At 46.8% G+C, this 18541-nt stretch overlaps 1 protein-coding gene across 1 annotated transcript in view; it reads left to right on the forward strand.

The window, feature by feature from the left end:
• The first annotated feature begins 271 nt into the window (after positions 1–271).
• SLC39A10 (solute carrier family 39 member 10) overlaps positions 272–18541 on the forward strand; it is a 140066-nt gene continuing 121796 nt past the window's right edge. The window contains exon 1 of the mRNA XM_082262457.1: positions 272–1263. Coding sequence (XP_082118583.1) covers positions 283–1263 — 981 coding nt within the window. The 5' untranslated portion in view covers positions 272–282. The remainder of the gene's footprint in view (positions 1264–18541) is intronic.

Here is an 18541-nt window from a genome sequence, read left to right on the forward strand (position 1 = left end):
AGGAGAAACTGTCTAAAAATTTGCAAAGATTTCATACAAACTTCTTTCACATTGTCATTATGGGGTATTGTTTGTAGAATTTTGGGGAAAAAAAATCAATCCATTTTTGGGGTAAGGCTGTAACATGACGTGGAAAAAGTGAAGTGCTGTGAATACGTTCTGGATGCATTGTAAGACTTTGTTGTACATCCATGCTTTTCATACAAATAGATTTCTTATGTTGACTTTATTTTTTTTTTCTCTCTCCTCCCCCCCCCCCCCCCCCTTCTAGGTACAATAGAAATGAAGGTACATGTGCATACAAAATTCTGTTTCATTTGTTTGTTTATTTTTCATCACTGCAACCATTGCCATGGTTATGTACACGATCATGGAATTGCATCAGATGAAAACAGCATTCACAGTGACTATCAGATTTCAGAGCCCTATCTTCAGAATGATGCTGCAAAACTGTTCACAAGCCAGCCATTGTCACCGGAGGCTGAACATGAACAGAAATACTATATTGAAAAACTGTTCATTCGCTATGGGGAGAATGGAAGGCTGTCCTATTCTGGACTTGAAAAACTTTTAAACAGCTTGGGCCTTGGTGAGGTAAAAGTAGTTGAGATTGGTCATGAAGATGTTGGTCATGACCCAGTTTCACATTTGGATATGTTGGATGTTCAAGAAGGAAAGCACTTTCACATACACAATCATCATTCCCACACGAATGCAGAAAATGAAACCAAAAATGCTGTATCCTCTAAAGCGCACAATGATTGTAAAGAGAAAAAGGCATCATTGCCAGTTGAACATAAATTATCCCGTAGTCCTCACTTGCATAACCACACTCATAAAGGTACAAACCATTCTCATAACCATAGCCACCTTGGTCATAATCTTGCATTGAATCAACTGGACCATGGAGGACAAATTGCTGAGCCAGTAAATGGTACGGATATGACCCGAGAACAACCTGAGAAAAAACCTCACAGAAGAAAGGAGAAGAAAAGGACTAAATCCAGTGAACCTACCACAGACACTGCTTTTGTTTCCGAGCGAGATGAACACAACCATGTTTACAAACTGGACCATAGCTCAGATGCAAGTCCCCTTCGTGACAGTGCGAATACTCAGAGTTTTGAATCGGGACACAGACCGATGCTGGACGAAAGACAAAGTAACACTCGTAAAAGAGAAGCTCCAGAGGACCATATTGGTATGAAAAAGCATGTATTTTCAATGAACTATAAGCAACACAGTGAAGAAATGCATGATGAGGTAAGATCTTTCCTTGCATTGCTAAATTTTGATGCGCAAATGTTATGCATTACAGCTTACCAGTCCTTGTATGTGGTGGCTGCATGTGTTTTTTTTGTTTTTAGGTTTTGCTTTGCTGTCACCTTGTGATCTTGCCAGTAACACACATTCGATCCTAGGTGACATTGCTCACTAAATGTACTATGAACAAAGGAAAATATGGATGTGAGTTCTACCTCTTACCCCTTGTATCAACCTGAATCTTAACCCTTCACACCACTGTTCTTGGGTCCAAAAAAATGACTAATTTGAATACTCACCAAAAAGTGACAGCTCCTGATTGTAAAAAAAAAAAAAAAAAAAAAAAATCCTTATTCCTTTTTTTAAATTTACACAATATTGTGTAAATTTAAAAATCGGGAATACTGTAAAGCTATTTATTTTTACAATCAGAAGCTGTCACTTTTTGGTAAGCAAATTAGTCTTTTGGTCCAAAAAAAAAACAGTGGTGTAAAGCTGTGGTCCTCAACCTTGTCCTACAGCAGTGGTCCTCAACCCTGGCCTACAGGGCCCACTAACAGGCCAGGTTTGCAAGATAACTGAAATGCATCCCAGGTGATATCATTTGCTGCTCAGTGATTGCAGTACTCTAGTCTGCATCTCCCCAAGGTAATACTTAAAATCTGGACTGTTAGTGGGCCCTGGGGACCGGAGTTGAGGACCACTGGTGTAAAGGGTCAAGATTCATGTTGATACAAGGGGTAAGAGGTAGAGCCCACATCCACGTTTTTTCTGTTTGTAGTATTTTATAACTACTTTATTTTAGAGCCCCCCACCAGTTTAAGGTTTGGAATCCGTCTTTTGGACCTAGTCGGATATTCTGTGGGTTTTTGTAGCTCACTAAATATACTGTATTGCTCACGGACAGGACTAGATCAACTGCCCCCTCTCCTCTTTCCCATAACAGTGGGGAGGGATCCGGTAGTGCTCAGAAAGGGACCCTTAAACTGATAATCCCAGCACAAAGCCAGAAACCATAAAACCGGTAACAGTCTGCACAGAGAAAAGAAATTTCATTTTAATTGCTTGTTAAAAGCTAATCCCGTGACTTCAATACTTTAAGGCACTGACCCAGTGAAAGTATGCAAAAGGGAGCTTTGACTTGCCTGCTTGTCCTGAGTCAGTGACTGTATTTATAGGCAAGCAAGTTTTGGTATAATTTTTCATCCATTTGATCCTAAATAAACACTAAGCACATTACAAAAAGTGGTGCTTAAACCATCACTAACTGTAAAGCACATGTTAACACTTTTAACCTTGCGCACGTTAACTTGACCCTAACACAGTTTGCTTATTCCCCAACCCCTCATTCATCACCTAATCTTTAACTGAGTTTTTGTAGCATATATATATATATATATATATATTATTACCCCTTTCAGGACATGGTGCTGAAATAAGGGATTTGCCAGAAAGCAGCAGTATCCAACCACTGGAACTAACATTAGGTCATTAGTGACAATAAAACAGTGGGTTCCCACTGACCACAAATGTAAGGGTCATTCTTCTCATACTTGCCATACACCGTAATGTAAAGTGAGCTAAAAATATAGCAATTTTAGTACATGGTTCCCTGAGACCAGAAGTTTATTTCAAGAGTTCCCCATGATGGGAGCTTACTTTCCTATTTTGAGCAGTGACCATCTCTTTAAGGTTGTGTTTTTCACATGGATTGTGTGTACAGGGACAATGATGGGAAGGGGGCAGAATATGTGAGGTATTGCTGTCTGTCCATCTTTGGATAAATACCAACACTGGCCAGTTAGTGAGCACCCCAAAAGTTCCCCCCCCCCCCCTCCCAATCCAGACACTAGGTTGTTCTGATAGACCCACACTAAAATATGCATTGTCACCCCCCCCCCCCCCCCACAAATTACAGGCTTGTGTGGAACCTTGCTCCAGACCTCATGTTGGTACACTTTGTTCACAGACAACGCACTTACTCACCAGCAGTTTAGCTAAACTAGGCAATAATACTAGAATTACTATAGAAGTGTAATGACTAGGTGGCTAGAGGTGTGGTTGCCATTATCCCTAGTAGTTAATAAAAACCTACTAGATCCTCAATGTGAGATTTTTAAGGCAATCCAAACAAATTTTGTATAAAGTAGACATTTTATTCAAAAATAAGGACAAACCTGTCAAGGAATGAGAACACAGAATATACATGTATGATCTCAACATGGAAAATAAAGAAAAATGGCCACGTATTGGATCAGATGGCGAAATGGTGTTCCTCCCAGCTATGCTGAAAATTCCAAAAGGATAATCAGCTTTGATGTAACCACAGCAGGGGAAAATCCAACGCTTTTCGAAATGTATAATCTACGTTCTTCCTCAGGAATTTTTTGCCACCTCTGCAATGCAATAATTGTATTTCAGATAAAATGCATGTATGCATGTATTAAATACCATTTCATGCATATTTCAAATAAATAAATAATTAAAAAAAAAAAATAACTTGCATCTTAAGACCATTTGGTATGGGTGCACCCATGAATTAAGACCTAGCTAGGATCAGCAAATGACGTTGCAACAAGGATCGCTGTAAAACAGTATCCAGTTCTGATACCCAACTGGCAATAGAAGCCTGAAGCAAATATGACAGGGCCTGCATGCCAAAAAAGGGAGGAGGGCATTAGGCTTGTAGTAAAATGCTAAAAAGTCAGAGGTGGAAAGACTGCCCAATACTTCTTACTAGGATTAGATGACTCAAGTCCTCCCGCAACTTGTATTGCATGGCTAGAAAACCAACCATAGAGGTGGCACCCTCCAAGTCTTCTGGATGTTCTCAAAAAATTTAAAAGCAATCCAGCAGTAAATATCTAATTCTCTCTTTACATGTGGAGGGGACAGAGAATGGCGTCTATAATCCCGGCGTCTCCATATATGTAGAACGCATGCGTGCCGTGATAACATCACGCATCGCTTCCGGTCTCCGAAATGACAACATCCAGAGACCAGATCGCGGCCATATTGTGAACAAAAACTGCCGACACAGGAAATTTCTCAGGCGACCAAAAGTGTGGGGGGGGGGGGGGAACATTATCCAAATGTGGCCTAGCCAGAGAATACAAGGGCCCCCATCAAAGTGTGGGGGCCTTCCTGTGTCAGGTGCAACGTCAGTGATCACAGCAAGAAGGCCCAATTAACAAGGACCAAACCAGTACATAGGTCATGACTTGTAGAAAAATAGGTCATGACTTGTACAAAAAAGTGAATAAATATTCCATAAATTCAAGAAAGTAAACAGAACACTGAAAATAAAAACCACATTCGTTTTGGCTAATCAAGCTCCACGGTGCTGGGCAATGAGCACTGCTGTGGGCACCCGGCTGTAACAGTTTGCGGCTTCACAGCCGGGTACCCACTGCGCATGCGTGAGTCGCGCTGTGCGCCATGATTGGCCGGCAATCTCCTGGGACCTCTGACATGTCCCAGAAGATTGCAGGGAGGGGGAGAGGAGAACTTCCGCTCAGGGCGCTCCGAGCGGAAGTGGGAGCGGGTACCTGTCAAAACTAGGTACCCGCTCCCCCCCCCCCCCCCCCAAAAAAAATGACATGCCAAATGTGGCATGTCGGGGGTAGGACCACCTAAAGCGGAAGTTCCACTTTTGGGTGGAACTCCGCTTTAAGGACCTTCTACGGCCCTGTCTCCTAGAATCTCCTTCATACTCTTGAGACTGCTGGGAGACACGGCAAACCTTCTGGCAATTGCACAAATTGATGTGCCATTCCGGAGTTGGACTGCCTGTGCAACCTCCTATAGGGTCCAGGTATTGCCTCATGCTACCAGTAGTGACACTGACCCTAGCCAAATGCAAAACGAGTGAAAAACAAAAACAGTCAAAAGATGAGTAGGGGGGAAAAAGTCAGTGGCCTCCACCTGTAAAACCATTCTGGTTTTGGAGGTTGCCTCATTGTTGCACATCTAGTGCACCTGTTAATTTAATTTCACTAAAGCTTCTTAAACTGGATGTAAACCTGATGCATTAAATTTCACCTAGACACCACTATCTGCAGTTTTTTTTCTTATCTCTCTTCAAAGCCCCAAGTCCTGTAGCTTTCTCCTGCTCAGTTCTTCTTCTGTTACCAGCATAACTTCTGACCAGTTCTCCGTCAACTGAGATAAAACCAGGCTGAATTGTCGGGGTGGGTGCTATTAGCAGAGAGCTGGTCTATTCACAGCTCATTCCTTCCTCTGCCTATGTGAAGTGGGGGGTGTGTGCCTTTCCTCTAATCAACTGTCTCAACAGTGTATACCAACACAACACTCCCAGTGCTGAACAGGAAGAGAATTTCTAACCTGATGTGCACTTTCTAAAGAGTATTTAAGGCTGAAGACAGCAGATATGCATGTAAAACTTATGTAGGGAGATGTTTCATCTGTGTATCACTGGAGGCTGTTCTCTTCACTGGGTATGTGTGAGGGTTTACATCCACTTTTAAATGACCAGATCAATATCCCAGAAGTTTGACTCAATGCTATACTGATTAATATTAAGCGTTCCCTTAACTACTTGCCGACCAGCCACCCCAGTTATATGGCGGCGGGTCGGCAGGTTCCCGCAAATCGCCGTACCTGTACGGTGGTCCACGGGAGCGATCCTGGGGGCGTGCATGCTCATTTGCCAGCGGGAAAGGTGATCCGCGGCTGCGATTGCCACCGGGCACCCACGATCGCTCCCTGTGAAGAGAGAACAGCGGTCTGCTGTTGTAAACACAGCAGATCGTTCTCTTTGGTATCAATGCAGAGCTCCTGTGTTCCTCCTGTTTAGAAACACGTCTCTGTATTGATTTCACAAGCCCATCACCCCCACAGTTAGAAAATACCCCCCTAGGTTCACACTGAACCCTTAGATCGCTCCTGAGTTAACCCTTTTTCTGCCAGTGGCATTATTACAGTAACAGTTCATTTTTTTTGCACGGATTACTGTAATGTCACTGATCTTGCCCCCCCAAAAGTTTCAATGTCAGGGGTCTGACCTGTCTGCCGCAATGTTGCAGTTCCGCTTAAAATTGCTGATTGCCACCATTACTAGTAAAATAAAGACCAATCTTTCCCATAGCTTGTAGGCGCATAATTTTTGTGCAAACCAATCAAAATACGCTTATTGGGGTTTTTTTTTCCAACAAAAATATAGCAGAATACAAATTGGGCTAAAATTATGATTTTTTTTTTTTTTTTTTTTTTTTTTTGGAATGTTGTATAGCAGAAACTGAAATTGTTTTATAGTGCAAAAAAACGCAGAGGTGATCACCACACAAAGAAAGCTCTATTTGTGGGGGAAAAAATGGACATCAATTTTATTTGGGTACAGTGTCGTGCGACCGTGCAATTGTTAAGGCATTGCCAAATTGTATCAAAGGCCTGTTCATTAAGGGGGAAAATCTGCAGGCTCAGAAGTGGTTAAGGACCAGGCCTATTTCTGATACTGCCCCCTACAGGAGTAGGACGCTAGGCAGAAAAAAATGCTGGCTATGCATATGGTTATCCCCCAAACTACCGGGCCGGGCGACAGGCTGGATAATCTAGATCTAGTGGTCACCCCAGTCTGACCAACTAGCGCGTGCAGACCTCAGCTCCGCGCTAGGTCGTCACGACAAAGCCCCACTGTACGGGGGCTGGCCTGCGAGTTAAACGGCTCACGAGGTCGCATATGACAGGGTCTTGCCCTGAGTCGCAGCATTCTTCCTGGCCAACAGCCCCCCCATTTCCGTGGTGAGGGGTTCTGTTTAGAGTGGCGCCCATCTGGTTCCTGGTTTACGGAGTAGCTGTCCCCTTCCCTCTCCCCCTGGAGGGTTTTGTGGTGGATGTGGGCCCCTCCATGGGACTGTCGGGCCCCCGGGTTCACCTCCTTCCCGTCAGGCACCCCCTTTCATCTGTCCCCCATCTTACCCCCCCTCCACTTCTGGGGTTGTGTGGGTGGGCTGGTCTTCCTCCTGGGGTGGGGGCAGGGTGATGGGAGCTGGGGGTGCGACCGGATGGTCGGCTGTGGGGGGGGGGGGTAAAGAGTTGTACCTGGTGGGCGCTCTTGCTAGGGTCTTGCCTGGGTCTGTCCTTGAGGCCTAGGGACCACTCCTGGGTCCCTGGGAGCCTTGTGGTGCTGTTCGGGGTTGCCATTTTGTTGTAGCCTGTGGTCTATGAACGGTGGCCATGTTTGTGTAGTCCAGCGGCCATTTTGCTTTTTTTTGCCAGTGAAAATAGCGGCCGCCATGACAGTGGAGAACAGCATTCCTCCTTACCAGGGCCCAGGGTCCACACAATCCACCCTTGAGCCCAGGGACTGTAATTCTGATTTGAATTGATGCATGCAGGACATCATGTCCGCGTGCATGGAGGATTTTAGGGTATATAGCATGTCCTTGATGAGACACAGACAGGCTGATCCCCTGATGAAAATGCTGCAAAGGGATCCATTACACCCTGGGAGGCAGGCATCATGGCAGGGGGGGGCTGAGAAGCAAGCATACCTGGGAACTGTGGAGGTCTGTGTGGGGAGGCCGTCCTGGGCCTGTTCTTTGCCAGACTCCGAGAAGAGGGTGACAGGAGGCGATGTCCTGCTGTCAGGGTTCGCCACCACTCTCACAGAATTAGTGTCAGTGGACGCATTAAAGACCCCCCAGCATTAGTGTCAGAGGCTGCATTAATAACCCCCAGCACAGGTGTCAGTATTATTAACCCCCTCTCCCACATTGGTGGTCAGTGGCATTGAACATTAACCCCTTCCATGACCCCCTAATGTGGGGGGAGGGAGTAATAATACTACATTACCACAAATGCAGAAGGGGGGAAGGTGGGTTAAAATGTCACTGTGGAGTCGGACAGTGCAAGGTGGGGGATGCGGGGAACTGACACTGACTCCCCCATCCCCCACCTGCATCAGGGAACACACTGGCAATAAGGGAAAAGCTGAGCTTACCTCGCAGGCTCACACACATCACATGCTCCTGGTCGGCTGCTCTCTCCAAGTGCCGGCGGGTGGCCGCGCAGGCGGGCAGACAGGTGGGTGGCCGGGCAGACAGGCAGGCGAGTGGCCAGATAGGCGGGCAGGCAGGCGCCAGAGCGGGCAGCAGGGGGTTCAGGCGGGTGATATCTCAAAAGCTGGCCGCATCCCCGGCCCACCCACACGAGTAGCATATGAGATCCTCTCCCTAGGGCTGTGCATCTTCACTTACCTCACGATTCGATGCGATTACGATTATTAGGGTCGCGTTTCGATACGATTCGATTCCGCGATGCATCACGATTACTGCCCAATGCCCATGCCCAGCCCACTGCCCAATGGTTTTCAAAACTTTATAAAAAAAAAGAAACAATCAAGCAGTCACAAATAAAAGAATCCTTTTTATTTTCATTTGCTTCAAAGGACACTTTCCTGGACCCTGTCATGGCCTGCAAGCCCTGCATACTTTAGTGCACTTGCACTGCAAACATATAGGAAGGTCTGAAAATGCAAACAGCATAGCAGAGACAGACAACACTAGTATTTTACTAGAAGTAACAGTAAAATTGGTAAACTGTAGTAGTGCAGTTTACTGCTTCATAAAAGAAAATATTAATATAAGCCAGGCCTACCACCATTTAAAGTACAACTAAAGGCAAAACTTTTTGGATTTTGATAAAGTTTGGCCTATAGTTGTACTTTAAAGGCAAGCCAAGATAGAAGAAGCCAGCCAAGCTAATATTCTTGTGAAAATGGTCATCATAAATTCCCACAAAACATTATATATAAATCCTTTTATGTGAATATGCATTGCAATAAATTCCAGGTGTGCCATAACCTGTCCTCTACAAAACAGAGCACTTCCTGACTAGTAGCAAACATCAAGGGTGAACCTGGCAATAGTGCACTGCTGCATAACTTCCATGTTCACCGTGATGTTTGTTTCCCTCTGCAACTGCCAGTCAACTTAAGTGAGTTGATGGATTGGCTGCTAGAGGGGAGTTACAAATATAAATAAGCTTTAAGCTTATCAATTCACTTATGTCACTTTTATGTCACTTACTTTACAGAAAACGTTACCTGTCCTGCAGACAGTCTGTCTCTACCACGATTAAACACAACTGAAGCCAAGCCAAAGCCACCATTATAGGAAGGAAAACCCTTGACAGAGTAAATCATCAACTGAAGCTTAAACCTTGAGTAAATCTTCATGGGATCACAAAAAAACACACAACAGTCTGCATCAGAATCATGAGAACTGAAGAGAGGTTTGGCATTGCCACACTGGTACAACTCAAGGCATATAGGTTAGGTCAGGTTTATGTGTATTTGTGTTCCAGTAAAGATTTAATCAAGGTTTTACGCTTCAATGTATGATTGATTTAATCCTTTCCTGTAATGTGGCTGCCTGGCTTGCCTTCAGTTGTCTAGATACACTTTTACCTTTAGTATTTGTTTGGTTGAGGGAACCCCCTACACTTGCTATTGCTACAGAGTACAACAGACCAGCAGACAGACATGCGTTGCAATAAATTCCAGGTGTGTGCCATAACCTGTCCTCTACAAAACAGAGCACTTCCTGACTAGTAGCAAATATCAAAGGTGAACCCGGCAATAGTGCACTGCTGCATAACTTCCATGTTCACCGTGATGTTTGTTTCCCCCTGCAACTGCCAGTCAACTCAAGTGAAGTGAGTTGATGGCTGCTAGAGGGGAGTTATACAAATATAAGCTTAAATAATTATCAATTCACTTATGTGAATGGACCATTTTTGAAAACAAGCCATTCTCCATCTCTCCAGTGCCAGAAAAGCTGTAAAAAATATAAAATGTTCCAGGTTCACTGCGATTGTGTTTGCCCCTGCCATTGCCAGTCAAATAAACAGTGTGTGTGTGTGTGTGTGTGTGTGTGTGTGTGTGTGTGTGTGTGTGTGTGTGTGTGTCGTGACAACTCAAAAGCTTATACGCAGCCTCAGCATCAACTCAACACACACACACACTGTGTGTGTTGAGTTAATGCTAGAGCTGCGTTATAAGCTCTTGAGTTGTCACGACAGTCAGTCAGTCACGTTACAGAAAGAAAACTTTACCTGCACTGAGCAGCACTCTACCATGTCGATTACATCTGTAACTGAAGCCAAGCTAGCCAACAAGCCACCATTAGAGGAAAGAAAATCCTTGAGAGAATAAATTGTAAACTGAAGCTTAACCTTGAGGAAATCCTATGGGGGTCACATTCACAAACTCACAAATATAGTATATTACACAAGAATCCACAATTGGTGTATTTATTTGTGATCCAATAAGATAAGATTTACTCGAGGTTAAGCTTCAAATGTACAAGTTATTTCTCTCAATGATTTTCCTTTCTATAATGCTGCACCGTGGCTGGCTTGGTGTCAGTCAGTTGTCTAGAAGAAAATACACTTTAATATTATTTATTTGGTTGAGGGTTAAATGAACCCCCTGCCTACTTGCCTAGACACTTTTAGTGTGAAGCAACGGAATGGATTATGGATTGGAAATGGACACATTGGACAGGACAATCTTCAAAAACAAACCATCAGTGCTATAAAGCTATAAAACAAGACTGACTGGTGACTGGCGGCAGACTGAATTAGTAATTCATTAAAAACATGAATTAGTAATTATTTCAGTGCTTAGCATTTGGGAACATGTAGGTTTTTCTGTAAGAACACTAGATGATCCACATGCTCAGGTTTAAGACTGCTTCTTTTCGCTGTTATAACATCTCCTGCAGTAGAGAAAACCCGCTCTGCAGATACACTTGTACCTGGGATACACAAGTAGTGCTTTGACAGCTGAGAGAGGAGGGGGAATAATGACCTCATGCTCACGCCACCATTTTAAAGGGTCCTCCTCAGTGAGAGGCAGAGGTGGGGCTTTACAATATTTTTCCATTTCGTTTTCTGCCTTGGCATAGGGGGTCTTAGGTTCGTTCTATTGCACCATCAGTGAAAGACTGCCCCAGCAAAGTCATGAGCAGCGATGTTGTGGCCTTTTTTTGGGAGGAGAATGGCTGTCCTCCTCAATGGGTGTTGTTTCTTCTTCCACAGTTGCTTTTTCCCTAGGCACTTCATCCACATTTGTCCTTCTATTAGATGTAATCTGTGTGTTTGAACAAAAGAGAATAGTATAAGAAGAGCTGAACTGACTAAGAGTGTGATTCATTGATGAGGTGTGGGAAACTGCACGGTAATCCATACCATACAGTTCCACTTCCCACACCGCATCAGTGAATCAGGGCATGTTATTACACAACACAATGTAGCTGAGCTTCTAGCTGTCTGGCAGGAAACATGATGAAATTCTAATTACCTCCAAACATGCAGCCTCCTCAGTCACACCTCTGTATATCTCCGATCTCTCCTCCTCTGAGAATAAAAGGCAGTCCTTTAAAGCGAGGATCCAGAGCAGAGGCTGTATGAAGGATCTTCTGCCTCACTGCTGTACCTCTTCAGGAGATCTGTTTTGATGGCATTTCTGATCTCATGGGTCATGGCTGTGTCTCCCATGGTGTCTGTCATGCTCTGGAGCAGTTGTGCATTTAGAGGGGCAATGAGAGACACTGTTGGGTTGCGCTCTTCTGACATCAGCAAGGTTGCATCCTTCATTGGCTTTAATGCACTCACAGCGTCCTGCATTTGACACATCTGTTTCATTGAGAGTGCAGAGATCAGACTCTCCTTTTCTGACTTCTGGAGACAGCAAGGTGGCACAAACTGCAGGTTGTTCTAAGAACCTCTTGACCATGTCATATGCGCTGTTCCATCTTGTTGGCACATCAGTTATTAGCTTATGATTCTTCAGGCCCAGACATTTGTTTCTCTTTTAGACAGTGGCTTGCTCTAGTGCTGCGATGGAAGAATGTGGATATTCGTCGCACTCTGGCGAGAAGCCTGGAGAGCGTGGCCCCTTTCAGTGCCCGCTGACATGCAAGATTGTGTATGGGCAAAACATTTAACATGAGGAAATTTACCAACTTGAGCTGCAACTATCATGTTCGCCTCGTTGTCGGTCACAAGCACTACAGATTTATCAGACAGCTGCCATTCTTCCACGACATGAGACAGTAGCTCTGCCAGATGAGCACCTGTGTGAGACTCATAAATGGCTCTTGTTTGCAACACATGTGACAAGACCTGCCAGTCCTTAGTAACGTAATGTGCTGTTATTGTAACATAGGACTCCGTTGTGACTGACGTCCATGAATCACACGTTATTGCGACTCGACTGGCTTGGTTCATTGACGCAAGTACTTGAGCTTTGGTGTCGTGGTAGAGTGCAGGTACAACGTTTTCTGTAAAGTGCCTGCGTGATGGGATCTTATAACGTGGCTCTAGCGTCTTCACAAGGTAGCGAAACCCGGCGTTGTCCACAACTGAGTAAGGCCGTAGGTCCTTGGCGATGAAAGCTGCCACAGCTTTGGTTAGTTTCTTCCCTTTTTCTGAGTTGGGCGGATAAGTTGACAGTATGGCATCAATTCTTGGCTGATCTGGGTCTAGCAGTCTTTCCTTGGCAGTGGTGGCACTGCTGGTGGCGACAGGTGTTACTAACTCAGAGTGAAAACGGCTAACATGGTTTCTCAAGTTCGTAGTATTCCCTAGGTATTTAATTTTTGTGTGACAGGCTTTACATACGGCGTGTGTCTTGTCCAACTCGCGCTTCCCTGTGTGTTCGTAAAATCCGAAATGTGCCCAGATGTTTGCTCTTAAAACGCTAGGTGCATTTTTTTATCTCTCGATCTTTTTCTCCTTCTGCCATTACCACCATACTACCACGTATGTGACGGAGACGGATGACGTAAGTTGCCAAACTGTCAGTGTTTAAAAAAAAAAAACTAAAAAAAAAAAAAAACTTGTAAACTAAGCCGCAACAAGTCAACCAAGCAACATCTTTCATAAAATATGACTGTCAGACTCCCTTATGCATGCAATGAGCCAAAACCCCCGGGGGCCCCCCCTTACCCCACAGCTGCCTGTGACAGTGACACTGACAGAGACCCCCCCCCTCCCCCCACAGCTGAGCTGACACTGCAGCCTGACACACTGACAGAGACCTGGATGTCCCACACCTTCCCCAATCCCCCACAGCACTGACAAACACTGAGTGAGTCCCCCCCTTGCCCAGACCCCCATAGCCACTGACAGAGACCCCCAGGCCCCCACTGACACTCAGAGAGCCCCCTGGCTGCCAGACTGCCACAGCAGAACAGTACCTCTGGGCCCCGACCGACCGTCCCCTGTCCCAGGCCCCCCCCATCACAGACATCCCCCAGAGATACAGACAAGACCCCCATGTATGATTACACAATTATTTGTTCGGACATACCTGCTGTGTGACTGTGTGGATTGTTGTTGTGCACTGCATTGCAGAGGAGGACAGGTACTGTGCTGCTCTGTGGCGGGCGGCTGGCGTCACTGGCAGTGGCGGCTGGGCCTGGGACGGTCGGCTACGGTAAGGTGAGGCTGGTGGCGCTGGCGACGCACTTGGGGCTCCTCGCTCCTGTGTGTGGAGTGTGGACTGGCTTGGCTGGCTGGCTTCTTGGCTGCAAGGCCGCAGGTGGGACGCCGATACACGCGGGGGATGTCTTGCTGCGCCTCGGCCCGGGTCAAAGAGACGGAAAGGGAGGGGCGGAGCCTTTTTATTAAGCTCCCGCCACTAACCCACCAATCGGCTGCCGATCTTGTGATTTTTTTTTTTCTCCCTTGCGCAATAGGGCGTGGCCGCGGCTGATGACGTCATTTCCTAATCGATTATGCCGGCAGCCCGCATCGATGCAGAATCGCGAAGGGTCGAATCGCGATGCATCGATCTTTCGATTATATTCCGCAGCCCTACCTCTCCCTCAGTGTGCTTCCCCTATCCGCCCCCTCACCTGGCTCTGCCGCTCTCCCGGTTCTTGTCATCTTCCGCCGTCACATCTCCGGCTAGGAAGGCCACGGCCGCCCCAAACCTTCCTGGGGCCAAAACACTGATAGCTCCGCTCTCCTCTCCCACGAGGCCTGGCCGCCGCCGCCACTATCATCATGCGCCAGCGCCGCCATGACAATCTGTACTGACCCCGCCCCCGGAAATGACGTCATTAAGTAATCGATTTTTGCAGTCACCACGAATCGATGCAGAATCGCGAAGGGTTGCATCGCGATGCATCAATTCGGTGATTATATTCAGCAGCCCTAGTATTCACCATTTACTTGGTGTTTCAAACTGACCGAGTTGGCTAAGCTTTTACACTGACCCAGAGGGAGAACAGCTCCCCCCCCTGCCTTTGCTGAGCTTGCAGACCAGCTGGTCCAGGGGCTGCAGTTTATCTGGGATGCCTCTTTGGATGTGGCTCCTCTAGGGTCTCTGTTTCAGCAATGGTCCTTTTGGCATGTCTTGGCTTAAATGCTGGTCTGTGGATCAGTCTTCCAAAAAGGCCTTGACTGATCTCCCCTTTCAAGGGGATCCCCTGTTTTGGGTTATCAAAGGTCTCACAGGGGGAAAGAGTACTTTTTTTCTTCTGCAGGCTACCAATGGCAAGTAACTTTGACGCGGGCCATACTCGGCTCATAAGTTTGTTTCCGGCCCCATGGACTTCCCTGGTACAAGACAAGTGGGTCCACTAAGTTGTTCGGTCTGGCTACAAGATTCTTTCCTTCCAACTTGCGCTCGTCTCCGGTGGGGTTGTACAAGACCTTCCCTTCACATTACCATGCGTTCCCATCACATGCCGATCATCAGCGCTTCCTCCGCTTTGCCTTGGGAGTGGAGCATTTTCAGTTTGTGGTGTTACTTTTTTGGTCTCGCCTCTGCTCCTCTGGTCTAAACAAAAATGTTAGCCCCTGGGCTAGCGTTACTCCTACGGGGGAGCGCGGTACTGGGCTACTTGGACGACCTCTTTCTGCAAGCGGAGTCACCTATTGCTCTCGTGGAAAACCTCGAAATTACCATACGAACTCTGAGGGAGTTAAGCTGGATTCTGAGTTTTCTGGATTCTCAATTTTCAGAAGTCTGCTCTGGTTCCGTCCACAAAGCTGGATTATCTTGGTCGGACTCTGGTCTCGGCCTTAGCCAGAGTGTGCCTTCCTCTTGGACAAACTCCAGAAATTGCAGCCTGCGATTAATTTCCTGCTGTTCAGCAGATGGTCTTCCCTCCGTACTTGCATGCGGTAGCTGGGCCTGATGGTGTCTACCTTTGACCCATTTGCACAGTTCATACGAGGTCCTTGCGGAGGGAGATTCTGGCCAAATAGGACAGACTCCACAGTCTCTGGACAATCAGATCAAGCTAAACCGGGGAACAGAGAGTCCCTGATATGGTGGCTTTGTTCTCCGGTGCTTCGGCTGGGAAAATCCTTCCTCCCCTTATATTTGACAGTGGTAAACCAGATGCCAGCCTGTCCAGCTGGGGAGGCGTCCTCGGAAAAAATTCTGCTCGGGATCTTGACACTGGAAGAGTCCAGACTACCGATCAATATCTTGGAATTCCGAGCGATCAGACTGTGCCTGGACCATTGGCCGGATCGTCTTCAGGAATGTCCAGTGTGCAGTCGGACAATGCCGTGGCTTAGATCAATCACTAAGGGGGCACAGAGTCCTGCGGGCTTGGGAGGTACCCGGCATTCTAAGGTGGGCAGAACGGTTCGTTCCAGCCCTGTCCGCCGTATACATTCCCGAGGTGGAAAATTGGATACCTGTCGGCAGGCGCTGGACCAAGGGGAGTAGTCCCTTCATCCGGAGGCGTTTCATCAATTGTCTCCGGCAGGGCCTCCCTGAGGTGGATCTGTTGGCATGTCGGTTCAACAGGTGCAGGGGTTTGTGACTCGGTCACGGGATCCTCTGGTAGACGCCACAGATGCGCTGCTGGTCCTGCGGGGTCAGTATCATCTGATTTACGCCATCCTTCTTCGTAAGCTTCTGCCAAGACTTCTACGCAGGATCGAGGCAGAAGAGATTCTGGTCATCTTGGTGGCTCTGGACTGGCCTTGCCAATGCCGGGCTTAGTACGCTGATCTGGTGTGGCTGGTTGCCAAGCTTCCTTTTCAGGGAGGATCTGCTTTACCAAGGACCAATCTTCCATCCTGCTTTAGTCGCTGGCTTTTTACGGCTTGGCTGTTGAACGCCAGGTGCTGATGGATAGAGGTTTATCTAAATCAGTGATTCCAATGCTGTTAGAAGCTAGGAAATGTACTTCTAGGAAGATCTACAACCGTATGTGGAAGTAGTACATTGCATGGTGGGAGTCTTTTGGGTTCATCCTTGCTCGGTGGCTCTGCTTTTGAATTCAATCGGGGGTTTAACAGAAATTTGGTTTGGGTACCATTAAGGGCCAGGTGTCTGCTTTGGCAGTCCTCTTCCAACCACCCTTTGCCACACACTTCCTGGTGTGTACCTTTTCTTCAGGGTGTCTGGCATTTGGTTCCTCCAGTGTGGTCCCTGTTGCCACCTTTCGACCTCCAGAAGGTGGCATTTTTTTTTTGGTGGCTATCACCTCTGCACGCAGGGTGCCGGAACTGATGGTGTTATCCTGTCCAACTTACTTGGTGATTCATAGATTTGGTGGTTCTTTGCCCCTGTCCGTCGTCCTTCCCAAATGTTGTCTGTTTTTCAATTTGAAGATATTGGGTTGCCTTCCCTGTGTCCCAGGCCGACATCCCAAGCAAATTTTATTGCATGCCTTGGATGTGGTCTGGGCAGTTAGGGTGTACCTTGCAGCTACGAAGTCTCTTAGGAAGTCAGACTCTCTATTTGTGCTCACGGATGGGCCTTGGAAAGGGTTGTCTGCTTCTTGTTGCCTTGATATGTTTTGGGTCATGGTCATGCTGGAAGACCTATGCATGACCCATCTTCAGTTTTCTGGTTGAGGGAAGGAGGTTCTCAGCCAAGATTTTACAATACATGGCTCCGTCTATTGGCCCCTTAATCCAGCAAAGTCAGCCTTTACCTTTAGCAGCGAAATCGCCCCAAAGCATGTTTTCACCTCTGTGCTTGACTGTAGGGATGGTATTCTTAGGGTTATAGTCTGGCATTACCTCGACTCTGTAGGAAGAAAAATGCGAATAGCTAAATTTTGGTCTAATCTGATCACAGCACTTCCTCCCAATCCTTCTCTGAATCCTTTGTAGATGTTCATTGGCAAGCTTCAGATGGGCCTGTACATGTGTCTTCTTGAGGGGACTTTGTGGGTGCTGCAGGATTTCTATCCATGTCATATTGTTAACAATTAGTGGTGCACCGAAATTTCGGCAACCAAAATTTTCGGCCGAAAATGGGCTTATTCCATTTCGGCCGAAAATGGGTTAAAGATGCCGATACTAAATATGGCCGCCGCGGGCGCAGGGCAGGTTTCAAAAGACCCGCCTCTGGCCAGCGGCCCGCCTCCCGGTGATGTCACTACTACTACGATGTGCATGAATGAACTAACACACCAGGCGAGCGGCCGCTAATAGCTGTAACTATGTGAGCGCTTCACTTCCTATCAGGCGGGTATCTCCGCTGACAGGGAAGCGAAGCGCTTACATAGTTATAGCTATTAGCGGCCGCTCGCCCCCCCAGTGTGTTCATTCATGCACATCGTAGTAGTAGTAGTAACATCACTGGGAGGCAGGCCACCGGCCAGAAGCGGGTCTTTTGAAAGAAAGGACACGGGAGGAGCCGAGTGAAAGTAAGGAGATTGCATTGGGATGGTGAGGGACGCTGAGGCGGGGGGGGAGGGGAGGGACGCGGGGGGGGGGGGAAGCTGAGGCAAGCTTACCAATGGTATTAGTATTATGCAGCATGAGGGAGTTAATGTATTGCCACTGCTGGTCACTGATGAATTAGTGACCGACCAGTGGCAGTTAATTAACCCCTTTGTGCTGCATTAGTGCAACCAGTAGCAGTGCAACCAGTGTTAATTAACACTGATACTGGTTGCACTAATGCAGCACAAAGGGGTTAATTAACTGCCACTGGTCGGTCACTAATTCATCAGTGACCAGCAGTGGCAATACATTAACCCCCTCATGCTGCATAATACAAATTCCATTGGTAATGAAATTAACCACTATACTGCGACAGGGTGGCAGCTGCAGGTGTACGCCTGTCTGTTTTTGGTGTATGCCCCTGTTCTATCTATTTTAAAATCATTTGGGGGGAAAAAAGTAATTTTCAGTTTCGGTTTTCGGCCAAGGGCATCCTGCATTTTCGGTTTCGGCCCAGAATTTTCATTTTGGTGCATCCCTATTAACAATGGTTTGTTTGGGACTGTGGGCCCTACTGCCTTGAGGTCCTTCAAGCTCCTTCTGT

Source organism: Pelophylax lessonae, assembly GCF_965119305.1.
Source record: "Pelophylax lessonae genome assembly, chromosome: 6".
Taxonomy (NCBI): domain Eukaryota; kingdom Metazoa; phylum Chordata; class Amphibia; order Anura; family Ranidae; genus Pelophylax; species Pelophylax lessonae.